Genomic DNA, 26,045 nt, shown 5'->3' on the forward strand with positions numbered 1-26,045 from the left:
TTTTAAATTGTGCATTTAGAAGTACGGAGGAATACACCTTACTTGCTTCCTGTTTCATCTGATGTCTTTCTAAGAACCCATCTATCAAGGGATAACACATTCAACAAAAACAAATGTTTTTTTCTTTTTCTGGAAAACACACACAGTAAAAGCAAAATTATACCATTAATTATACTTGGGCCCTGTTGCCCTCTTACCGTCAATTTTCTTGACATCATCTGGAATGAGTCACTTTGAATCGTCTGTGGTACTGGCTTCCCTGGGAGGCATGTCACTGCAGAAGCCCCACTAGGGGAGAAACTGTTCAATCCGTTCACGTGCCCCAGCCACTCAAGAACTGTGCTCATCGAAGAGTCCCCCTCCTTACACAGCTCACCCAGGAGAAGGCAGACTGGTTCTAGCAGGACGCAGGGCCTGACAGCGTGGTGCTTCACTTGGTACGTTTACAGGCTTTCACTGACAGTTTTAGGATTACCACCAAAACACTAAGATACACACACATATGCACAGATGCGTTCTGCACACAGATATGCCCGTAGAACTCCTGAGCCAAAGAGCACATGGAGATCGTCTTGTACAACCTCCCCACTCCCCGACCAGCCCCATTTTACAGATACCGAGACTGAGGCCAGCGACATTAACTGACATTTTCCACAGTCACTCAGTTCGTGTATGGGGACGTAACATCACCCAAATAAGAAGTATATGACAAAGAAGTGGAAAATAACAAGAAAGCAGGAGGGGAGGTTATGCTCAAAGAAGAGAAGCAGCCGTCGCCACTGGGGAAGCCACGCCCACCACGTGCAGATTGTCAGCCACGTGCTCTCGCTGGAGAAAACGTGTTAGTGGAAACTCTCGACTTCCTGCACATACACGCATCCTGCCTTGAGCATCTTAAATGCAGTCAGACTTCAGCTTGTTTAGTTAAATATCTGCTTTGCTTTTTATTCAAAGACTGCATAAGCCATGACAAGGCTTTCTGTTGCCTTACATTTGCACGCGCACAAAATGCTTCTGCCCAGAATCGTCTTCTGTTCAGCAGGATGTGCGTGGGATGAAATGATTGTAACTGTCTCGTGCATCATTGTTCCACGGATGACACCTCTCACTGCTCTGACCACAGAGCGGTTGGTCGCCTTCTGGCGGGAGGTGGAGGAAGGGCGGGTGCCGCTCACGCTGAGTGCACACAGGTGGTCCTGCCCCACCCGCGGCCTTCTCTGCTTCTGTCTTGGGCGGTTGAGCCAGTGATGGGCTTCAGGAATCTAAAACACCATAACGATGAAGATTTATCACAAAAGTTGCCTTATTTACCCTCCCAGAGCCCTGTCCAGATTTTTAGTCACATATTTCTCATTTTGAAAGCAACTAAATGTGCTAGTTTGAACATCCTAATGATTTCAAAACGTGTTGCTGTCTAAATTGCTTTGGGCACAAAAGCACATTTGAGAGGGAGGTAGGATTTGCCTTTTTATGCATAACTATTTGCAGTGAAGAGACAGGGGTCTCCATAAATAGCTGTCACCCCCAACAAATGCACATTTCAGAAAAATCAAAGCTCCTTATTTCTGCTATGTATTTTTCTACTGAAACATTTTAATTGGGGCTTTCAGTGAGAATAACATAATTTTACCTGTATTGTGTGTGTTGTGGTGAATTTCAAAACAAGGTCCGGTTTTAATTGCGAATGACTAAATTAGATGCACAAAAAGCTTTTCCCCTGCTCCCCCAGCCCCCAGCGAGCATCATGTTATTGTCATTAGAATAACTCGCATCTGTTCCTTTATGAGCTTTCCTCTCTTATGGTGCATGTAATTATGAGGTGTACGCGGTGCCTTCTTTCGTGGTGACAGCGTCATCCTGGAAGTGCTGATGGCCGTGCGAGATCCACTGGATCCCCGTGCAAGAGAACAAGCCTCCCAAGGCTCTTCCTCAGACACATGCAAAGCGCTGGGACTTACCCCTGACGCCCTCATACGTTGGCTTAGAATTACTTTCTCATTTTTCACTGTGTTGAGTAAACCTTTCATCAAACCCTGAAATCAAAGGAGCAAATTCCAGTTCTAGGCACAGAAGAGAGAAGGGCCGCGCAGGTCTGGTGAGGCAGCAGCCATCTGGCCGCAGGTGGTATTCGGGGGAGAGCCAGTCAGGGGCTCGGGGATGCAGCCGTGACCTGCTTCCAGGATGTCCAGGGCTTGCCACTTGGGGTACAGAGCGCAGTCCATCCAACTGTCCTCACCAAGTGCTTTGATCCTCTTTGCTTCTCCAGGCTTGGTTCGCACGTTCTTTATTCCCTGCTTCGTCAGTTTTTGAGTTGAGTGTTGTAATTAAGGTCCTCTCAGCCAGACTTCTCCTGCTGGAGCTAGCAGGATAGTTCAGACTCGTCAGCTGGCCAGAAAGCCCGCTGCTGCGTCCGTCTTTGTTGTGGGTCCTTGTCCGGTAGGTGGAAATAGAACAGGACAAGCTACTGCAAGGCTGGGCCCACCTCTCCCGTGAGGTGCCTGCACCCTGGGCTCGGAGCCCCGACCCACCCCAGGATAACAGGCTCTCCTAAGCCCCCTTTTTAGGATAAGCAAATGCAGGGCCCCATGTGAGACAAGGTAACTCTTTCCAGGAAGGAGGATGCAGTTGGTTCTTCCAGGACGCTGGTGAGTTTGTCTGTGGGGTTGGAAGGACGGTGCCCCCACTCTGCTAGGAGCTGGGGCTCGACCTCTCCCAACCCAGCCCAGAGCTCCAATGAGCGGGCTCGTTGTCCTGAACACGGCTCGTAGCCTGGGGTAGACTCGGGGTTGTCCACACTGGCACCGTGGCTGGGCTGCTCCCGCATCGCTCACCTCCGGAAAACAGTGCCCGGCGCTTGGGGCTGCACGGCCTGCCGAGTATGTGGCACGCCTGCGAGTGGGCACTGGGTTGTCACCTGGCCTCGTGGGGCTGCCACTCTTCGCTTCTGTGGATGCTGCTCGGAGAACCCCAGTCTGACGGGGGAAAGAGCACTTCAGACGTGACCGCGCTCGGTGCCCGCCCGCCGTGGCCCAGCGCTGGCTGGAATCACTGAAGGGCGGCGGGGGTGGCCCGGGGCTTTCTCGTCCCAGCGGGAGCTGCGTGTCATGAGGCACTCCACGTGGTCGCCCCACCTTAGCCCAGGCTTGCCTTCCTGCGCCCCGACTTTGTGGCTAATCCTTGTTCTGGTCATCTTCTACCTGCAGATGGATCACGACCCCAGGAACCCCGCGTATATTGCCACTCAAGGACCCCTTCCTGCGACCGTGGCTGACTTCTGGCAGGTGAATCCTTTTAAATTAAACTTTTTTTCGGAAAATAAGATCTAGTAAATTGGTCATGAAAGCGCCTTGAGTTCCATTAAGCCGGTTCAAACTCGTTTCCATGTGTTCGTCGAATGTTACTTGACTTCAGAATTCACTCGAGGGGTCTTCAAAAAGTCCATGGGCCGATTTGTATTATCTTTTATTCGTTTTTCCACAAACTTTGTGAAGTGCTCTACTATATGAATCCTTTAATTTTTTTTATTGTCAATCTTTTTTTCTAAAACTTGAGTACAAAAAATCTTTCATACTTTTGTTTGGGTTGAATCTCTCCCTTTGAGAGATTTAAGGCTTTTAAGATCTTGACCTTTTAGCCACTTTACAATTTCGTTTTAGAAATTATAAAGAAATGAAATTAACAAATGTTTAAATTTATATTATGTGCCTTTTATCTACCCTTTTAGTCTTACAAAGGTAAAAAATGGTGCTCAAATTATAGTCTGTCTTCTTGGTGGATCCTCTATAATGTATTTCAAGGGGCAGGACGGTCCCTTTTCATTCAGTGTCACCCTGGACCCCGCAGACCGAGGCTTGGACATTGAGAACTAGCGTTAACATTAGCTAATCAGGAGGAAACTAGGAGGGCAAACAGACCTCCCCTTTCCTGTGTTCCTCACTGTCCCCTCCCCAGTCACCAACCATGAGGCAAAGCTGCACAAGAGCGGATCTGGCAGGTGGCGCTGTGGTCACCTGCAGCCGCGCCCTCTCGTGCAGCGACAGTGATGAACTCCTGCCACACGGGGGGCTCTCCACGCGTCCAGAGGCTGCACAAAGACTCCCCGGGGGGGGATCGTGTCGAGGACAAAGGCAGGGAGGAGCAGCGCCCCTCGGTGCGGTGAGACGCGGGACAGCAAGCACCGTCACAGGCAGGAGCGCGAGGAGCCAGGCAGGGCAGCTGTTCACGTGCAGGCTGAGCTGTCCCGCGTCACTAGAGGCCATACCTTTTTCCAACTTGGTGATTCGTAAGAGTAAACAGACTGACGGGCTAAAGGTCAGTAAATTCACTGGCATTCCAGACTCTTTCTATTCCCTTCTGCAACTGTCCAGTCAGCCCTCTTCTGACTCAGTCCACCCAAAGGGAGGAAATATTCCTCTCTCTACCCCTAAGGATGGTCTCTGCAGGGGTTTTCTGGAAAAGCCCAGAAGGGATTGCAGTATTGATGGTGGGCCGGCAAGGTGCCCTTGTCACGTAAGCGTGTTAATACTTGGGTATCATCATCCCGTCTTATGGCCGAGGTCGGTGAGCATCCGGGAGACTCCATGACTCCCCTGAGCCAGCAAGGATGAGACATGCTGATGGGACCAGCCACTCCTTCTAGTTGTCTGTGTCTTCAGGCTATTGAAAAAATAAAGCTAAACTGATCTCTGTGTTCTGTTGTTGAAACTGATAATCATGGCTTAGAACCATGAACCTTTGGCCTTAGAATGTTTTTGAGGACCCCCAGTCCCACCACCCAAGGGATGCTGGGGTTTTCTCACCTTACACCTGCAGAGAGACGTCCAGCCCAGGTGAGATCACCTCCTGGCTTGGGGAGCTTGGCACCCTCAGGCCCCATCATCTGGGGACAGACTTCTGTGGTAGCAAGTTCTTCCTTCTGTCATGCAAAACTGTCTTCTTGAAGAGCAAACCCATCAGTCCTGGCTCTGCTCTTGGCATTGAACCCAAGAGTCTGTCTGGTGCTGCCCATGGCCCTGCAGCTCACCTCGACTTCTTACACTCAGGTAAGGGGACAGAGAACACTCTGGACTGTAGAGTGGAATAAGGAGCAGCACCACGGAAACCTACGTGAGGCAGTTTCCACCTACCTTAACCACCATCCAACACCTGCCTCTTTCCGTGTGGCGCTCAGTGCCCCTAGACCCACCTTCTCCCTCTCACCAGCCACAAGCCCAGCACTTGTCACACACAAGGCTTCTCTTGCCGACAGAATCACAGCTTCCGGAGCATGTGCTGGCACTTAGCAATGTAATTGCTCACACCTGCTGTCCCGTGTAAAAAGTCTGTGTTAGGGTTTGACCTGCTGACACACACCTTTGCAGTCTGTGAGACTCGGGGATCATAACCTGCCCAAGTTCATGTGACAGTCGCAGTTGCAGGAGACAAGTTGTTTTGTCAGTCTTCACAACTCGTGGGACAGTGTGGAGTTTATCGAGGAGCATAGATTCTTGAAATGGAAACAAAACATCTCTAGGTGAAACAACTCAAGAAAAACTTTAAAGTAAGATGAAGCGCAAGACGACGTGAGGCGCCTCAGTCAGTGCTTGTCAGATGCTCTGGGAGACGCAAGTGTCCTTCAGAACGGTGACAGCCCTTCTGTGGTGAGAAGAGTTCGCGCCAGCACGCTCGCCCGCCTGGCATGTTGCCGGGCCCGTGAGCGCAGCGGGGCCTCCGAGAGGTCCTGCGCTGAGGGCGCTCCTGTGACGTCGTTCCATCCAAACTCCTTTGGCCACAATGCCGCTGTTTGGCCGTCTTGGGGACACTACTTTTATGTGGAACACAGCTGGGAAATGCTCCCACCAGCGCAGGAAGAGCACACGGAGCCAGACTGAAGAGGTTTGCCCCAGCACAGTTGTGTCTAATGGGTCGGCGGCTGCTAAGTCACATATTTTAGGATGTTGGCTTCTATCAAGCAAAGCTCTTGGCTAAATAATTGCCCATGAGTCCCGGGATCAACATTCTCAAAAATCCAAAGTTAAGGTTACCTTTGCCGCCTTTAGCTTAGCAGAACGTGTGAAGAACCAGCACTGTCTTTAAAACTCCTCAGAGAGGACGGACATTGTCCAAACCCTGGGAAATGTGGAGGTGCTTTTCAGAATCACGCTTGATCTGACGCTGGGAGATGTCCGTGGCCGAGACGAGGGGCCGCATGGGAGCGCCCGTTAGTCCGCGGCTTGGGTCATCGTCTGGGTTTTTGACCTGGAGCTTCTGAGTGCTGGTCTGAGGCACCTGCCTGGGGCGGATGAGCAGGTGCTGCTTTCTGCCCATGAGCCAATTCCGGAGAGAAAGGCGAGATGGGAAAGCGGCTGCCTCAGTTTCCTGCAGCCGCTGTAACCAAGTGCTGCCGACTGGGTGCTTGAGATCGCAGGCGCTTGTTCCCTGTCTCGGTTCAGGAGGCAGAAGTCCAAGATCAGGGTGCATGTGGGTGGCTCCATCCGGAGCTTCTGGGAGGGTCCACCCAGGCCTCCCTCCCAGCCTCTGGAGTCTGCCGCCAGTCCGTGGTGCTCCGGGGCTGGAGGACACATCCCTCTGTCTCTGCCTGCGGCGACACGTGATCTCCTTCCCGCTGCATGTCTGTTTCTAGGTCCACGTCTCCCTCCTCTCTGTGAAGACACCAGCCACTGAACTTGGAGTCCGTTCTGACCGGTACAACCTCGTCGCAGCTTGAGCACATCCCCTTTCCAAACAAGGCCACACACACAAGTTCCAGTGGGCGTGGATTTTGGAGGGGACACTCTTCTACCCAGAACAATGGCTAAAGGAAAAGGGCCTTACCGAGCAGCTAGTCAGCACCATTGTAACATTGTGCCAGGACTGGTGACCATCGCAGAGTCTGGAGAGGGGTCACCAGGAGTGGGGCCCCATGGGGGAGGGGAAGGCGGCGGGAGTGCCGGGGTCTCCAGCACAGAGAGTGGCCCACCAGGCCCATCCAGTCCCCGAACGAGGGGGCTGCACACGGGATCGAGGGCGGCTCCTCAGGTCTTTCCGTAAATGTGGGGCACCCAGGACACTCCATCCCGTGGTGCTGGCGTTCAGCAGCTCCGGCCCTGCCCTGTCACCGTGCTGCAGAACCGCCTGCACCTCCGCCTCCTCCTGCCTGGGCGAGCCCAGCACAGGCGCCTCCGTCTACACTGCGGCCTCGACAAACCGGGATATACGGTCAACAGCGGGGGCCGCCACTGTCCTTCCTTAGTAAACCACCCGTTACCTAGAGGTTAGAATTCTTTCCCTAAGCACACATGATGCGTTGTAAAAATTTGATCTCCAAAAATCTGATTTATATAAAAATCCTAAAAATAAAAGTATTATATAAAGGAAGATAAACCTCAAATTAACACCCTGCCGCTGAGTGTGCTCTAAACCATTCACATGAATACCTAGTCCTTACCCCACCTCAGGGGGGTCCGCGTAAGTCCTCGTTAAGGTTCAGAAATCAGCTTTACTAGAAAGGGGCAGACTGGTTTAGAAATAAGAAATATACACCTATGTATATCTAACTTACCCAGTTGGGGAAGGCCACTTTTTTAAAAGCGTGGAGCCGTCTCCAGCTGCGTTATTTGAAGTCACGTCCAGATCTCAGGATGAAATGTTTCCGCTCTCTTCTACGTTGGTCAGACCATGCCTGGATTATTGCATTCGGTTCTGGGGTATCATGTCAAAACGGCGGTGACATGAGAAAAGCAAAGCAGAAGCAGTCCAGGGACATCAGAGGCAGCAGCTAGGAGCGGGAGAGTGTTGAGAGTCACAGCAGCAAACACTGGCATGTGGAAGGAAGACAGCAAACCGGATGACAAGCGGGACACGTCATCTCCAGCACGAGGGCTCCCTCCCGTCCTGCCACGGCCACGGTCAGCCTCACATGTCACACGAGGAACTTGCGCCTCTCCAGGAAGAGTCCAACGTGGGGTACCCCAGCCTCTGACACCCCACAGGCTTGGTGCTCTGCTGGCGTCTACGAGCTGTTTGGGGAGACGGAACATCTGGAAGGAGGGGAGTAAAAGAAAAGTCCCTTGTCCCCTGTTCTGATCCTTGCGGCTCAGAGCACACGTATGTCACATGGTCTTTCCCTGGAAGATACGTTTTAATCTGTCAGGATGCCTGTCACCTGCCACGTGAGGTCACTTCGAATGAAAAGCAGACACGCACCTGTGCGAAGATGGACGTTTAGGGCATGTTAACGTCAGGAAGGGAGGAGAGGGAAGTGGCGTTTATTGAGCTCTTACTGTATGCTAGACTCGGGGGCAGGCACTTCACATGTGTGATCTCATTTGACCAGACTAATGACTCCACGATGAAGACGTCTTGAGCCTCCTGTGACCACACTTCTGTGAGGTCCTGGAGTCGTCAGATCCACAGAGACTGCAAGTACAATGGTGGTCCCCGGGGGACGGGACAGGGGTGGAGAGTTGGTATTTAGTGGGGACAGGGCTTCAGTTTGGGGAGATGAGAAGTTTCTGGAGATGACGGTGGTGACAGACACACAGCAGTGTGAATGTGCTTAATGCCACTGAGCTGTGCACTGAAGACAGTAAACCGTGTGTTATGTATATTCTACTATAGTTTATACTTATCTATTTACCATTTATACTTATAAATTGTAACGTATAAATATAAACCTATATATAACATATATACATATATAAATATATATACATACAACATATATAATAAGAATTTTAAATCTATACTTTTATATATGTTGTGTGTGCTCTACTACGATTTGTTGATACATACATGTATATACACACACACGCCTCGAGCCTGACTACCTGGGGGACGCTGAGTTTCAGGGAGTCTGAGTGACCCGCCCAGGTCCACACAGTTCCTGGAGGCAGAGCGCGTGTCAAACCCAGCTCAGTATGACTCAAAAGTGTTGTTGCTGTTTTTTTTACTATATCACACTCCTTAAAAGTGAAGAAGCCACAGTGATGGGGAAGGTGTTGTTCACGAACACGTCTCTGTAAACAGAAAAAAAGAAGACATCTTGCCATGGGGACCACCAGCATTTACAGAGTAAACACATGGTTCATGACAAAGTCATTGCTTTGTGCTTGCTCCCAAGGCAGAGAACGAAGGGTACCTCTTCCAAGCATGTGAGATGAATTGAAGGTTACAGAGGGGCGAGGGCCTCTCCAGGTGCAGCTGGGGAGTCGAGGACTTGCTGTGGGCGGCAGGGGCCAGGGACTGGTCGTGGGGGAGTGTAGCAGATCCTCACCTCTTCCCGTAGCAGGGTCACTAATCCCTGTGGCCTCCTCTCACTGTCCCTCCCTTGGCCTGGTCACTGCGTCCTCCTCCTGTTCTAAGGAGCCACATCAACTGAAGGCAGCTGGCGTCTGTGCTCCCTCCTCCCGCACTACAGAAAGAGCCAGCAGGGGCCGGCCCGGTGGCGCACTGCTATAGTGCGCTGCTTGGGAAGCGCGGCGGCGCTCCCGCCGAGGGTTCGGATCCCACATACAGACTGGTTCCCGCTCACTGGCTGAGCGAGGCACAGGAGCGGCACCGGGGGTTGTGATCCCGTTGCTGGTCCCGGTCCGGTGCGTGGGCGACACTGAGGGTTGCGATCCGTTGCCGGACACGGAAAAAGACAAAAAAAGAAAAAAGAAAGAGCCGGCAGACTCACGCGCTCTTCTCCCGCAGGAGCTTCTGCGTCACCACCAAACACAGGGTGCACGTGGGAGACGTCGCGCAGTGCTCTCCAAACCAGGAACCCAGGAGGCACGGTCTGCCGAGTTTAAGTGTGCAGTGAGGGCTTGCAGATGTGAGACTTAAAGCCAGGGCACTTGAACTCCCAGCACTGGGAGCAGAAGCGCCTTGGCCCCAGGACTTGGGACAGGCGTCCTTCCCCACTTCACGCGGGCGTGGCTAGGCCAAGAGGAGAGCTCTGGAGTCCCCAGCCCTGCCCGCCCTGTTTGACAAAGAGGTGCACTTTTAGGACCACGTTGGACGCTGAGCCCGCTCCTGGCTGGCAAGCCGCGACATCAGCCCAGAGAAGCACGAAGTCCTCGCCCAGTCAGCGGTGTTCACTCTTCGTGCTGTTATCAGCGCTGTACTAGGAAGGGCCCTCCTGTCGGTTCCTAGTTTCCACCTTCCACAGGATTCTGTGATGAAGTCTCAGCTGGGAGACAGGCACTTTCTTCTTTCCCAAACTGACAGGCTCGACTGAAGCCTTTATTATTAGCACCCTTCGATCATGGACCACTGAGCTAAGTACTGCAGGGGACCCAAAGGACAGAGACGGTTTTCCCTCCACGTACTCACTGCCCAGGAGGGCGGCGGCTAAGACCTAGTGATCTCAGGGCAAGGTGGCACCAGTGCAGCTCTGGGCCAGGCAGGGGCAGAGCTGGCCATGGCAGCCTGGGTGCCACAGCACACCCCACCTCTGGCAAGCTGCCTCAGTCAGCCAGAGAGGACTGCCTGTGGGCACCAAGAACCAGACCTTGGAGCATCCGGAGAAGACCGCAGCCTGGCCCCAGCAGAGCTGATGGTCCTACACCACCTGATTTAAGAAAATTTTAATCCCGCAAGGAAGCTATTCTAGCCTCTCGGGCGCTCCTGAATCTCCAGCACAGGCCCAGCTTCCTACAGTCTCGTCTTCCTCACCAGGTCAGGTCAGGGGTCACGATGCCTGGCTTGGATACGCACTTACCTAAAGTGGCACCATTCCAAGGGTCCAGAATGCCCCCGCGCCAAATCTCTTCAGCTCTTCAGTGCTTGTAAGGAGTCAGTAAATCCTTTATCTCCTCTGGATAATGAACGACTGGAGAGAGAAATATTCAGAGGCTTTACTGATTCCAGAGTGTTGAGAAATTACGGGAGGTGAGCAGAGGGACATTTCCTTTGCAACCCTGTTAACTTACAGACTGCTTCATTGTAAAGCACACTGATCAAATTCAAGAGAGACACAAGAATCGAGGACAGTTCATTTCTTAGGGAAAAACCTGACTTTTTCATTTTCATGATTTGTATGTACTTTACCCACATGCCCTACATTTTCCAGGACATTTTATTTCAAATGTGTAGTCTTGCTGGATTTTCTGTACATAAATTCACAAGCCTTTAAAGGTGAAAAAAAAAAACTTTTTTCAGGTAAACTAACCTAAATTTGGGTTAGAAAACCTTGACCTCTGAAGCTGTGTCTGTGACGATGCTCGGGGCTCATTTATACCATGGAGGGACCGGGTCCCCTTGACAGACGCACGAAAAAATGCAAGATTAAGATGTGGGTAAAACATGCACACCCTGAATTTCTTTTTAACTGATTTGCATGTGTCACAGCTGAAAACATCCTGACTGTTCTGCTTTTAGGTGCAGGTCGGTTCCCTGGTCCTCCTCCCCTCTCCCCCCACTCCCCTCCCTGTCATCCCTTGCCTCACAAGTGGATCTCATGCATTGACATCAGCTTCTGATCTTGAAAAGAAAAATGGCAGCCTGAAACTGACACTTCTGTCTCAGGAGCCAATGTGCATACTTAGTTTAAACCATGAGTGCAGGCCGAAGACACAGAGATGCTAAGTGACAGCACCCCTCGAGCCCACGATAAATACACCCATTGCTGTGCCTGACAGCTGGATAAAAAAGAAGCCCCATGCACAGGTGTATGCTGGCTGTGGGAACCCCTAGAAGACGTGGTAGTTACACCACGCCACATCAAGTGTGCTTGACAAACAAGCAGGCTGTTAGATCTTTCCACAGGAACTCTCACTTGATTTTCAAAGAAATGGTAAGTTTTCTTATTTAGATGCCTGGGCCAAAATATTGCTGGTGGGGAAAACTTGCAGAGGTTGTTGCTGCTGGTGATGAACTCTCAGGTGGTGGCTGTGGCTCCATGGGCACAGGTGTCTGCCCTGACAGCTGCAAAGGTGAACTGGCCCCCGACGTGCCCTGCAGGCATCAGAATTAGTCAGCGCTGCAAACGCACCTCGCTCTAAGTGGATCTCATGCTGACATATTTGTTTACTAAACACAGATCGGTGGTTGTGAGTCCTGCAAGGACAATGCCACAGAGATGTAATCGCCCTTCGCTCAGGTACATTACCACATCCGAAAGCTTATGGTCTGCCGCAGAGCCTGAGGCTCGTGGGACCAGAGCCTCCAAGACTCCAACCGTGATTCTAAGACTGTCCTCTGGGAGGGGTAAGAGCAGGACTTGGGGTCTCCCCTGCAAAAGGTGTCACAGACTGTTTTTTTCTTCCATAGTCTATTTCAGACCTCATGGTTTTACCTTACTGACATCATGAGCTCATACAAGTGTTCCTAAGTCTCAGTAATTGCCTCCTTATCTTTCTAAATTCAGTCACCATCTTCATTGCAGGGTTTAACGTTACTACCCCTGTTCAACCTATGAAAAGAAGTTTACAGCAGAAATGAATTTGCAGTCAGGATTACAGGGGATGCTTAACCTACTCTGAAGAAAAAGGTGTATTCACATAACAGCTGCTCCAGCATGCATACAAACAGTTAATATGCTTATTTGAAAAAAAAAAAAAATGCTTTTCTGTACATTTAAGCAGATCCTGGGAGGATGTGTGCCATGCAAGCCTCTGATAGCATTTTCTTTGAGTCATCTTTTTTTACATAAGTATTCAAGTGGTCTCTTTTTAAAATGTGTTGTTTTCAACTAAGCATCAGCTGTAATAAATCACTCTGCTAGAGGCCTTGGAGGGTACAAACAGCAAGCAGACTAGGCTGTAGTCTAAGGAGACAACGGTCTGGTAGAAGAAAGATGTGAGAACACAGGTAAGACTGATGCCAGGCGGGGACGGAGGCATCACGAGAGATCTAGGGGAGGAAGGAGAGGTTTTCCTCCTGGAGGACCCAGGATGCTGTAGAGGAAACGGCCTGGGCCTTTCCCTAGTTCACGTCGATCAACTTTCCTTAGCGGGGCATCAAAAGAGTTTTATTTAAATTGTGTCTATTTAAAATGTACGATATAATGCTTTGATATACGAGGGTACTTCAGCGAGTTAGTGGACGATGGGAGTAAAAGATAATGCAAATCCTCGCGCGAACGTTCTGAAGGGCCCTCGCACGTACACGCAGTGCCGTGGTCACTAAGGCCACAAGTTAGCACGTCCCGCTCCTCCCACAGCCACTTTTTAAACTTGTGATGATAACGCCTAACATGTGCTCTCTCAGCAATGCCAAGTAGACACTAACATTGTTACCAAGTACAGTTCCGCTGCTGGGCATCTGGACCTTAGAACTGCCCCGTCCTGGGACTGCTGCTTTGTACCCCCCACCAGCATCTGGCTCTGGTTCCAGGACTCAACTCTCAGATTCCACACGTAAGTGAGAGCGTGCAGTTTTCCTCTTGTTCTCTCTGGATTACTTCACTTAACACAATGTTCTCCAGATCCATTCACATCGTCACAAATGCCAGGATTACCGTTTTTTAAGGCTGAACAGTATTCCGCCGTGCGTCTGCACCGCGTTTTCTTTATCCGCTCACCCACTGCTGACACAGGTGGATCCGTCCCTCGGCTGCGAGTGGCCCCGCAGTGGACCTGGGCCACAGGTGTCTCTCACAGGTGCTGTTTTGTTTCCTCAGGTGTATACCCAGAAGCGAGGCTGCTGCATCACAGGGTGGTTCTGTCTTTAGTCTTTCTGAGGAGCCTCCGTTCTGCTCTCCGCAGTCAGGTGTCAGTCCGCATCCCCACCCGCCATGCTCAGGGCTCCCTTCCTCAACCCCTTTGCCAACACTTGCTCTCTCTTGTCTTTTTGATAATAGCCGTTCTAGCAGATGGCGCTAGAATGAGGTGTCACCTCACTGTGGCTTTGATTTGCATTTCCCTGCTGGTTCGTGGTGTGGAGCACCTTTCCATATACCTGTTGACCGTTTGTACGTCTTCTTTGGAAAAATGTCTACTCAGGTCCTTTGCCCATTTTTCAGTTAGTTTATTAGGTTTTGTTTGCTAGTTAAATATTTAATACTCAAAAGGACTCTGAATGAAGAGACCTTATGTTTCTTTCCATCTGCTTTAACTACCTTTACTATAAAACTTGGACAGAGCTGACATTTTTCAGCACTTACGGGTGATTTGATGGATGGATTGGGGATAATGTATCAATGGGTGTATTAGTTTGCTAGGGCTGCTGTAGCAAAGCACCAGAAACTGGGTGGCTTAAAGCAACAGAAATATATCATCACAGTTCTGGAGGCTGGAAGTTCAAAATCAAGGTGTGGGCAAGGCCGTGCTCTCTCCGAAGCCTCCAGGAAAGGTCTTTCCTGGCTCCTCTGGCTTCACATGGCTCCTCCTCCGTGTCTGTGCCTTCACACGGTGCTTCCCCCTCCAAAGGACACTGGTCAAGTCGGACTCACTTTAACTCAATTGCATTGCAAGGATTCTCTTTCCAGATAAGGTCATATTCACAGGTACCAGGGGTTAGGACTCTGGGGGAGGACACAGTTTAAGCCATAACAGTAGTCAGTAAACTTACCCCATTGGATCAGATAACAGCCAGAACATGCATTTCGTGTCACTTGGGTCAACTGTCTGATTTAGTTCACTTTCATTTTTCCACTTGCTCGCTGCTCAATAACTACAGGAGATCCCATTCCAAGTTACCCTGGCTGTAGCTGTCATCCAGGTGTCCCGGACGATGTGACCATTGAGTGAATTAAGATGGGATGGGCTTCCAGGGATTGGCGGCAAGCAGGTTTTAGCCACAGTGTCTGGTGATGGCTGAGAACCACTGGGCTGACTGTTGCACTCGTGCAGCACACAGCCCGGGGAAAGCAGGAATGAGAAGCACCAGAAGTAGCCATCATGCCCTCGCCTGCCAGGCATGTGGCGTCACGATATTCACAGCACCCCCAGCCTCTGAGGTGGGCTTGCAGGCGTGCTGCTGGTGCATCTGGGGAGAAGCTCATGGGAAGGGGAGTTTCAAATTCTTCTCCAAAGCGCAACACCAGTAGTTTACACTTGGGGTCTGATACTTAAGGCTCATTTTTAATCCATGTTGGCAGCTTTGTTTTGATCCAACGATGGAGGAACTTGCTTCCTGTCTGGGAAAATAATCCACATAACCCTGAGAACCGAGGGAGTGGTGGGCGGGAATGCAGGACACCACAGGTGCACCCAGCAACATATGCCACCCCTGCTTGTGGCGGGGACGTTCAGTCCTCCCCAGAATCTCCAGCCAAATGTCTGACACATAGTAGGTATTTAATTAGTGTGTCGAATAAGTGAGAAGACCGTAAATGTTGTGTTCTCTGGTACGTAATCAAACAGAAAGTGCTGGAAATTGCCATTTCTGGAATTCAGCAGTACAGATCTTTAATTTCATGACTGCTCATTCCAGTGGACAACACTAAGGTCAAATAGGGATGGTGGGTGGTTCTTGACTTCCTAGAAGAGAAAGTTTTAGATTTCTCAAAGACGTGCCAACAAATAGCACCTTCCCTGTGTTAAGTATCACCCTGCGTTTCACCTGTAAACGAGGACTGTGGCAAGGAAGAAGAAAAAACATCTCCCTGTTTAGAAATTGAACCTTATTGACTAGGATTTTTACTAATATTCTGTTTTCCCACCAAAACCCCAATTAAATTTTTTTCGGTAGGCTGGTCAGGCACTGAAGCTGAAGGCAGGAAATACACGGTGAGATACACCGTCTACCTCCGGGGCTGGGTTGCTTTGCACTGGTTCAGAAGAACACGAGATGATGCCAGCAGATCCATGAACGCTTGTGACACTGGTGCCCAACTGGGCTGCCGGTTTGATGTAGTAGATTCTTCTCTCTGCTTTTATGCACAGTGACCTAGAAAGAAATATTATTCTCCAGGGTGCCTTTGGGATTGTTTGCTTAAATTAAGTTCCATTTGGATTTAATCTTAACCAAGTCTTCAGAGAGCCAGGCAGGCCCCCAGTGATGGGAACCTGTGGGCGGGGCTGCCGGAGAGAAACGCCCTCTGTAAATGAGGGGCTTCTAATGTCATGCTGGGGCGGCCCGCGCGCAGTGCGAGATGATGACTTTATGGCCTGGATCATTGTGTTTTTATTACGCTCATAAAATCTGTGTTACTCCTCATTTTCGTAATGGCTTCAACGAGCTTTTCCACCTTCCAGAGACACGTTAAACTGCGATGCCACAGCAGCGCCGACTTGGCAGGGCGCATTCAAAGGCCAGGAGAGCCTAGTGGAAAGCGTGCTTTGAATTTTCACCCTGTTGTCGGACTGGCATGAAGGCAAAAGAAAAGCGCACGGTTTAAGCAGAATTCATATGTATGGTGGGCTTTTTCGTAAATACTTCAGTAGGTTCCGTTAATTCCAATATAAGTGATATACAATGAGGTGCCTTAAGGATATTGACTATTTCTATCACGTGGGAATATAAATCAATATTAAAAGAGGAAAATATTGTGTGGTCTGATTTTTAAAATATAATTTAAAGGAGTTTAATAACAGGAACTATGATGAGAAAGCATTTTATATTTGAGATATGTGGACCTTTTAAATAACAAGATTTTAATTGGATTTTTATGTCTCTATTTAAAAGAAATAGAAGCACTCTGGATACCAAATTTACATCTAAATGCAGTTGCTTATAAATATTTCTGTGAAGTTAATGTAACCCATTGCAGGAAAAGCAGATCCCTCTTCCCTCTATAATTTAATATGCTAATAAAAGTCTGCAGATGCCACATCGGAGTACCCCAGAGAATTAATGGCTTTTAGTAGTTATGCTGTAAGTATTAATAAATAGGTTTACATCCAAAAAGTTGGGATTTGTGTTGCAAAGAAGTTGAGTTTTGAAGGACTTCCGAGTCTTTGCCATTTCTGCGTGTTTGAATGTGCACTCATTGTTTATTGTGTCTCGGGGCTGCTTCTAACATTGCTATTACGATTTATTAAGTCAGTCTTAGATTTGCTTTTATTTCAGTAGCATTGCAGTCTTTTGGTTTAAGTAAATGAAATTCTAGTAGTAAAATGTTGCTTTCTGTAACCTGCTTTGGAAAGAAACCCTTCAGAGCCTGCTTCTGATAGGATAGCAGCTTCACAAAGCAAAATGTTTCTCTAGTCGTGCAAAGTAATGACAACCACTGAAAACAAGCGTGTCTCTAACATCAGTCCGCGTCACGCGGAGAGGAGAGCGTGTGGACGCGGCGTCAGCCTGCCTACCCCTGGCCTGTGCTGCGTTGTGGAAAGTTTCCTTCCCAGATCAGCAAGTGGGGAGCCAAGCAGCTGAGCACAGAACCGAGGAGGCTTTAAGTGGCGTGGAATGAATTCACTGGGTTTTTTAAAAAATATTTCATGGAACATGCAAAATACAGGGCCAGCATATTCAGAGCCATGCAAGCAGCTGCAGAGTGAGAGTGTCTAGTGAAAACAAAATGAATTTCCTGTGGATGGGGTAGATCTGACCGTCTCTGAGTGCAGTAACTACACATGTCATGCGGTGACTAGGCAGTCATGCTGTGGCCGCGGCCTTTCTTTGTCTGCAGATGGTGTGGGAGAGCGGCTGCGTGGTCATTGTCATGCTCACGCCCCTCACGGAGAACGGCGTCCGGCAGTGCTACCACTACTGGCCTGACGAAGGCTCCAACCTGTACCACGTCTACGAGGTATGTAGACACAAGGCTCCCGCCTGGAGAGCTGGACCTGCCGCCTCCAGGGGGTGGGGGGGAGCCCTCGGACCCTGGTCCTCAGTAAAGCAGGCCCCCGAGCAGTCAGGCCATCCGCAGCCTGGCCAGTTCTCCCTCCAAGGCTGGGGACAGCCCTTGCAGGGGAGGTCGCACCTCCTGTCCTCAGAGGGTGCCAGGGCCAAGCTGCCCCTCTGTTGTCAGTGGGGGCTCAGATGCTTCAGTAAATTTCATTTTTAAAATTTTATAAATCCAAATGCTGACAGAAAAAAATATATATATATTCCTCACAGGGTGGCCTGGGTCCTGTGTAACAGGCCGTGTTGAAAAGAACCTGCCGTTATTCTACTTGCTTATCGATTCATTCGCCTGGGCCGCGTGCTCTTCCCGTGGCTCTGTTTGGAGTTTTGTCCTCTACCACTTGACCTTTTTATCTGCGGATAGCCCGCGGGCAAGCTTATTTCTTCTGCTGGATTTTCTACCCACATCAAGCATGAACTAAGTCAACTTGGGCATTTAAACAAGTACCAGAATACGTCCTCTGGTTCTGTTTTGCATTAAAATCACTCCAAATGCCGAAGTCCCAGAGTAGGGAGCATGTTAGAAGCTTAAACACGAGCCCTGAGTCACACAGTGTGGCGGCAGGCACTGCAGAGAGACTTCCCTGCCAGGAGGGGCTGAGCTCAGGTCCACGTTGGTGAATCTACGTGAATCTTGTTTTTCTCTGTCTGCACCCAGGCGTAGGCCACCTCTGTTGAGCTGTCAGAGTGCAACCATTCAGCAGAACACAGAGCTGTGTTAGTGTTTTTGTTCAAAAGTATGATTTTCTCTGGTTATTTTTTTATAGTATAAATGACTTAGAAATATAAAAGACAAAAGCTGGGATACTTTTGGGTTGTAACGTATTTTTTTAATTATTCGACTATCAGGCCCCTAAGGGACATTAAACACACACACACACACACACACAGAGCCATCTTTTGTATAAGTCATGTTAAAACTGAGAAGGGGGAAGGGGCCACTCTGCCAAGTCAACCCATCTGTGATATAAAATTTGTCACCTTCATAGATTTACCCTTCTCCCCTCAAAAGCAGCTCTGTGCTCCACAACACTCTAGATTTTGGAGTCTGTGCCTGATTCTGTCTCCCTTCCCTCCTCTCATCTCCAGGTAAATCTGGTCTCTGAGCACATCTGGTGTGAGGACTTCCTGGTGAGGAGCTTTTACCTGAAGAACCTGCAAACCAGCCAGACGCGCACCGTGACCCAGTTCCACTTCCTGAGCTGGTATGACCAGGGAGTCCCCTCCTCGGCGAGATCACTCCTGGATTTCCGCAGGTATGACAAAGAGCCCGCTGGCAGGTCACGCCTGCAGCGTGCGGACGTCGCATAGGAGGCAGCATGGCTTGGCACCAGATTTCCCAGTTTCTAAGATGCCGCTGGCCGTAAGAGGCACCACCTGTGTTGGAATCGGGAAGGGACGGAAGGAAGGGGGCAGGACTGTGTGAGCTGTGCATGGTAACTGCAAGACGTTCTCCAGTTCTAGAAGTGTTGACATGTGAGGAGGAGCGAACAGGCATCTTAGAACTGTGGAAATGTGGTCATGACTCTTTATAAGATTCCCCAGCTGATGAAGAGTCCTAAAGTTTGTATTTCACAGGATATTGATGAGTAAAGCCCAGATTTTCCGTGTGGATGCTCATCTGTTTGCACACGGTGATGAGATGGAACAAGTGTGGGCCCAGATTCCGACATGGATAATCCTGGATGAGAGCCTGGATACAGTTAGCACAGGACCATGTATATTTTTAGTGTGATTTTGAAACTGACAGTTGTTTTTAATCCAGTTTTTTGTTTAGGGCTCTAGCTAGCCAGTCACCCAGTAAGCTGTCTTGTTTCCAAGTGTATTTATTGAACTGTTGAGATGAATGGTAGACTCTGTCTTACAGGAAGGTGTTGACAAGGGAGGAAAAGGCAGGATTTAAGACTGAAGCTTTCATTGCACGTCTCACGTGGTGGTGACAGTTGGGTCGCACTGGCTGTTTCTGGTGGTGGATGAATTGACAACCACAGAGGAAATGAAGTTGTCAGGCAGCACAGCCAAGTGCGTGGTTTTATAGAAACTCACGTTCAACTGATTGGAAATCTACCTACTAAAGAAAACATAATACTTAAATGAAGAATTAGAGAATATGGACAAAGTGGATTTCAATCCAGTGTCACACGTGATCCGAACAATTATCCTCCTCGAGTCCACAGTTATGTAATTCCAAGGAGGTTGAAAGGCAAGGATTGTCGTAAAGACGGAGTTGCGGACTGACCTCGGGATGTCTTGAATTTATATGATACAGAGTCTTAAGTTTATTATGATACTACTTTTTTTTTTTTTTTGCCTTTTAGTCTACTTTGAAAAACAAAATAAAACTTTTTTTTATTTGAATCCTTGTTTGGATCAGATAGCATGTGAAAGAGCTTCTCCAAGGAGACATGCATCTGGTGTCATCTCTAAACACACATTCATTGACTCTGGTCCTACTCTGTCATCGGAGGGTGGACCTGGAATCCTGAACACGTCACAGAACAGCTGCTAGACACAATTCCTTCCTAACCCATTCAGATTATCCTAGCCATTATATACATTTTCTGAATACAAACATATTTCTAAAGACATGCTACATAAGTCTTACACAATTAGAGTAATTGTGAAATAGAGTCTTCAGAAAACAGTCATTCCTGGCAAAATGGATGTGGCGACAAAGGGAGCAGTTCATCGTAGCAGCCCGTGCTGACGCTCAGCCACTGTGCTTGTACACACGTGCATGTGGCAAGCTTCTATATCCAAATCCATATATGGAATAGAACAGACACATAACCAGCCCTCTGTGTTTATTATCCATCATGAAGAAAAACCGGATTCCCAAAACTCCCTTGCTCCAGGGTCTGAGGAGATATGGCCTGAGAAAGTTTTTATTGAATTAAAAAGAGAGTGGACCCCCAGACATCGTTCTGAGCGTGTCGTCAGAGCAGACGCGTTACCGCACCTGCCTTGTCTGGTGCTGCCCAGTATTGCAGCCAAGGCTGCCTTTCTTGCGGTCCCCGGACAGTTGTATAAGTGAGCCCATTCTCAGACGGCTTCAGGCTGAGACTCGAACTGCTGGTAGGTGATCATCTATGTGAAACAGCCACCCACATGTCAGCGGCTGATGGGAAGGTGGGACGGCTTCTGAAGACCCCGGCCACGTGAACTCTGCAGGGTCTCCTCTTTGAACAAAGGCCGGGCTTCCTCTCTCTGGCCTGGTGTGTTGGCCAGGCACCGAGATGCGTGATTAAATATTTCTGGAGCCCAAAGGGAGCATCTTTACACTTTAGAGGGAAATGCTAAGAGACAATTAGCATCACACATGAGGGCTTTCCAGCACCTCTCTCTCTGTCTGTCTATACACCTGATTTGCTCTCTTCCTGCTGCTGCTCGGGCACTCACTCACGCTGCTCACTGTAAAGTCGGACAAACCCTTACTTTGCCAGCTAATTAGCGGTGGCCAGTGTCATTTTTGTGATGTTGCAGCTAGTAATATGAGCCCAGTTGCATAGTCACAAAAGTGATCATTGGAAACTGTGACTGTACTGCAGGGACAATTTGGGAAGCCCCTTTTCTGAGCGTCTAACGACCTCTGACCTTTGCTTGCTGTCGGTTTGCGTGACGTTCGTGCTCACTCGGTGACCGTGGGTTGGTTTGTATTGCTAATCATTCTTTCTCCGTGTATTCCTCCTGTCCAAGTATATATAACATCAATTTTTCTTAATGTGGGAGACCTTTCACTTACTGATGATTTGTTCTAATTGAGTAAACGAGACGCTGTGCACCTGCTCGCCTCTGTGAATAACCCACACTCTGTATCTCAGGTCAACCAGATGAACGCGCTGGTCCCATATGTGGTGGTTTTGCTTTTCTATCTGTGATGTTTCACACTGTGATAATACAAGTGCATGACTCTTTGTAAATAAAGTTCTAAACATTCCCGCCACGTTGTATTTACACTGCACGTCTCCTTGATTGCTCGTGGTTGTTTGTAAACAGATGTAGCACAGGGTGGGGGCTGGTGGGGATATTAAAATTACAGCAAAACCTTCCTAAGGTCTGCCAAGGCAGCCAGTCACAACATGTTGGAGAAAATATCTTAAATATACCATAAAATAAAGACAGCAATTACAGGACTGGGGGAAATGCTGCAGTCACAGAAGCCAGCAGGTCACTTTTAAGTAACATTTCTTAGACAGAGAGGTCTTTATTGCGTTTTGCCAAAGAGGGAGCTGACCCGCAGTAAATGGGACCCTACTGTTCTATGATCCCTTACAGCTAAGTTTTCTTAAACCAATATAGTTTTTAAAAGGTTACCTGCTTGTTACGTTTATTTTTTTAATGTACCATTTTTTGTGCTTGGTTCTGTTAGAAAAAAATTAGCAAAACCTGGTGCCCAACCAGGATGCGAACATACAATAGTAGAATTTAGTCTTTACAAACACAGACTGGACTGTCAAGTATGAGTTTAACAGAGAGCTGGAGTTCAGGACTGAGGCCACTCACGTTAGCAAGATTCAGTGACCAAGAAATTTCCAGTAGAATCTTCTATTTGAAGGTGAAAGGCCTGTAAAAGTAAAGCCACCCAAAATTTGGTCCAACAGTTGAGCATGCTTGATTCCACACATGCACGTACACACGCATGTACACGAACACACATGTGCACTTATATGCACGCATGCTCCCCCTTGTACACACACATGCACACGCATGCTCACACAGCCTCTGTTGAGCTGGGGGCGGCACACTCCACAGACACCAGGCATGTTCGTGGGGCCTAGTATCTACCTTGCTGGAGCTGGAGCTCATTGACACCTTTACAGCCTGAGTCAGGAACAGGAGATTTTAGAAGCAGAAATAGGTGGATCTGTCTTTCAATCTGCTTGTTCTCCAGAGACCGAGAACTTTTAAGGCATTCTAGCGTATGAGTGCTGTTCATTTTATGGAGTTCATTTTTACTTTTTCCACCTTTCCCTCAAAGCCTTAATGTTGCAGGGTTTACCAAAAGCCATCAAAGGCTCTTGCAGAAGCCACGTGGCCACGCGGGCACTCACTTCTTCTATGCATTTTCCTGAGCTGCTCCATTTCAGAGCATCTCTGGCTGGTCCACAAGCTCCAAGATGCTGCATATTTTCACAGCAGCCACAGAGACTGTCACCCTGAACGGGGCTTTATATGTGAGCTGTCTGTAGGGCTCTGCACCTTGCGCCTTCAGTTTCCGTTATGCTGGCCTGGCATCAGGTTCAGACCTACGTCAGAGGTGCCCCATTCTGCTAACTCCATGGAAGAAGCAGGGAAAAGCCTCTGACGTTTGGGGTGCCTGCTGTGAAAGTGTCTACTTGGCCCAGCGTCACTGGGATGCCCGCCCGCCCTGTCCTCTGGCTTTGGCGGCATGCAGCAGAGCAACCAGTTGACTGAATTTTCACATTCAGCTGACTGTTTCGGTGCTGAACAGGCAAGCCTTTGCAAAGAAACATGACGTTTTCCCCTTTCTGGCCCAAGGAAGTTTTTTCTGTACTGTCACTTTTTAAAACTTTTACCTTGTGTCTTCTGTTGTAGGGGTTCATACAGCACATTTTAGGACACACCCTTCACACGTATTTTTCCTTCTAATAAGCCGAGATCCTGTCTTTAATTTTCTTTATTCAGAAATACTTTACTGAGAACTTTGATGTACTCTGTAAACATGATTAGTTGTTTCACTGAATTAAAAAAATGTTGGCAGTTACACCATGAATTTTACATTAGCCCTCTGTTTTAATTCAGGGGGTGATTACAAAATCTTAAATATATGCTCATTGTTAATTTTCATAACTTCTGGTCTAAAATATGCACAATGGAATTGCTTTTAAGCACACTCAAATGTATAAAAATGGAAAGGACTTGTCTTGGGCTTAATGAGGTTTCTCCGTAATTTAAATATCGTTACCAAAAACTGACAGATCAGAAAAGATCTTTAAGATGCTTCTCTTAGGTAATGGTAATATTATATTCCAAGATGAGGTCTAGACTGTAAGAAGTTTTGAGCATAAGATCTAAAACTCCAAAATTTCAGTGAAGAATCAAGACACTCATATCACAACAAAAGGTCAAATCAACTGAAGCGGAAAGAGAAAGGGGAGGGGATGGTGGGGAGGGGTCCCCCGGGGTGGCGGGGGCTGGGGGCTGTGGACCCCGTGGCTGGGAGCCTGGGGTTCGTGCCCGCAAAGGAAACAAAACACCGTGAAAGTGTAAGGGTGGTTTTTAAAGCTCTGTTTAATAATTTTACATTTGAAAAGGAAAATAAATCTTTGAAATTGTGTGTGTAATTTCTATTTTCTTTGTCTAAACAGGCTATTGCGAAATGATTTCAAAGATACAGACTTTTTGCTTTGGCTTATCGGTTACTTTGGAAGACATGGAGTCGTAGTGCATAACTACAATTTTTATGTCTCTTTTTATTCCAGAAAAGTTAACAAGTGCTACAGGGGCCGCTCTTGTCCGATAATCGTTCACTGCAGGTGAGTACAGCTTGTAACGTGGGTCGAGAGGCTTCTGCTGCCTCAGAAAATAAACTACACCATCAAATACAGAAGGTGGACGTCCTAATTGCTTAATAAGTATCTCTAACTGGTATTTCTAAAGGAAACCAAAGATACAAACTTAATTTTTATGCCATTTGGCTAAACAACGTTGTACATTTATTCCTTGTACTGGACAGACAGCACGTGGCGTGTTTTCCTCCTGGCGGCCACTGTGCTGTGTGTTAGAATCTATGTCCAAATGTTCGTGTCCTCCAACCTTATTCTTCCCTAAACCCTCACGGCGCCACTGCACAGGAACTTTGAGATGATACTCTGACCCCCTGCATCATCTCAGCCACCAGTACCTTTCGCAGGAATCTGGGACCCCGTGCAGGTCGTGGGAAAAACTTGAGGCCAGTTATAGACAGGGACAAAATCTGTGATCACCAGAGGCATGGTCACCCCCAGTCCAGTCTTTGGGTAAAAATGCAATGACTCATAGCCTTAAGTAGGTTAAAACCACGCCAGTAAGAATAGATTCACTCAAAGAACGCTCAGGGTAGTGGTACTGTTTCTCCTGGTCCTGATATTCAACTATTTTTGGTAAAACACTCATACTCCACTTTTATAGAACGTTCCTTTCTGCCTGGAGTAAAAAGGAAATCTGTCTCCAGAGATGAAACACCAAGTCTGTCGACTCAGTCAAGAAGCACGTGTGTGCGTGTGCGTGTGCGTGTGCATGCATGTGCGTGTGTGCGTGTGTTTCTGTATGTGAGAGAGGAAGAACGTAGGCATGGTCTGTTAGCCTCAAAGCGTGGCGTAGGACGTCTTTTACCTATAAATGTGCCCAGACGAGCTACGCCGCTAGCTGGGAGATTTCTGTAGTGTGTCTCACAATGCTGATGTGAGTGCATGCCGTGCACAGAAGGGGCGGGGGGAAGCACGGCCACGGGCGTGGTGGCATGGTCGTTTGCAGTGGCGGCGAGGATCGATGGTGAGCAGGTTCCAGTCCTCGACAGTGTGGGACGATGTGTGTCTGCAGAAGCACAGTGGAAAGTGGCTGCCTTTCCCGAGGGCAGCTTTTCTCCACTGTTTGAGGACACACGGTAAAGTCAAACCCCAGATTCTCTGCTGTATAAAGATCCCCTTAGGCTTACCCGTGACTTCTCGGGGTTCAGGCCGCAGGCAGATCAGCAGCTGAGAAGCGCAGCGCTTTGTCAGTGAGTCACAGGATTCTTCAAGTCTTGAAATGGAAACGTCTATTTTTTTCCTTGAAGTCACAAGGGTGTTGCCAGGAGTTTAAAGGCAAAAAGCCCTGCACCTGAAGGCCAGCCCGCCCGCCCTGCGTGGTTCAGAGGCGCTCCTGTGACTCGGGGACAGCATCGTCAGGGAAAGAAATGTCTCACACGGTCCCTACCAGAACAGGAGGACGCTGGGGCCGCTGTGCTCCCAGAAAAGGGATTTTCTTTCCTTTCTCTTCTTTTCTTTTCTATCTGCTGCTGTTGAGACGTAATTCAAAACACTTCACGACTCCAGTCCAGATGGCAAATATTGTGATCATAGCTGGTGGGATGAGTAGGGGACAGACGACGGCGCTTCTCCAAGAACAGGACTGAGTCGCACACGCCGCTGCGTCCACTGGAGAGGGGCGCCGACTGCGGGGCGGCGCTGCCCTGCCCGGTGCCCCCGGACCTTTGAACAGAGCATGTGGCCCTCACGCAGCCGCGTTCCTTCATTTCATTTCTTCCTGACAAAATGCGCCATGTCTTTAGCCAAAGGCGGGAGGAAAGAGCAGGTGGAGGCAGCTCAGGGTCTCATCCCGCTGCCTGGGGCTCAACGCCCCTGCCC

General features: G+C 48.9%; 1 protein-coding gene across 1 annotated transcript in view; it reads left to right on the plus strand.

The window, feature by feature from the left end:
- PTPRN2 (protein tyrosine phosphatase, receptor type, N polypeptide 2) overlaps positions 1-26,045 on the plus strand; it is a gene marked incomplete at its 5' end in the record, with an annotated part of 127,549 nt that overhangs the window by 75,554 nt on the left and 25,950 nt on the right. The window contains 4 exons of the mRNA XM_008583775.1: positions 3,204-3,281; positions 17,480-17,599; positions 18,787-18,953; positions 24,141-24,194. Of these exons, the coding sequence (XP_008581997.1) occupies positions 3,204-3,281; positions 17,480-17,599; positions 18,787-18,953; positions 24,141-24,194 (419 nt within the window). The remainder of the gene's footprint in view (positions 1-3,203; positions 3,282-17,479; positions 17,600-18,786; positions 18,954-24,140; positions 24,195-26,045) is intronic.

This window comes from Galeopterus variegatus, unplaced genomic scaffold, assembly GCF_000696425.1.
Source record: "Galeopterus variegatus unplaced genomic scaffold, G_variegatus-3.0.2 Scaffold100, whole genome shotgun sequence".
Lineage (NCBI taxonomy): Eukaryota > Metazoa > Chordata > Mammalia > Dermoptera > Cynocephalidae > Galeopterus > Galeopterus variegatus.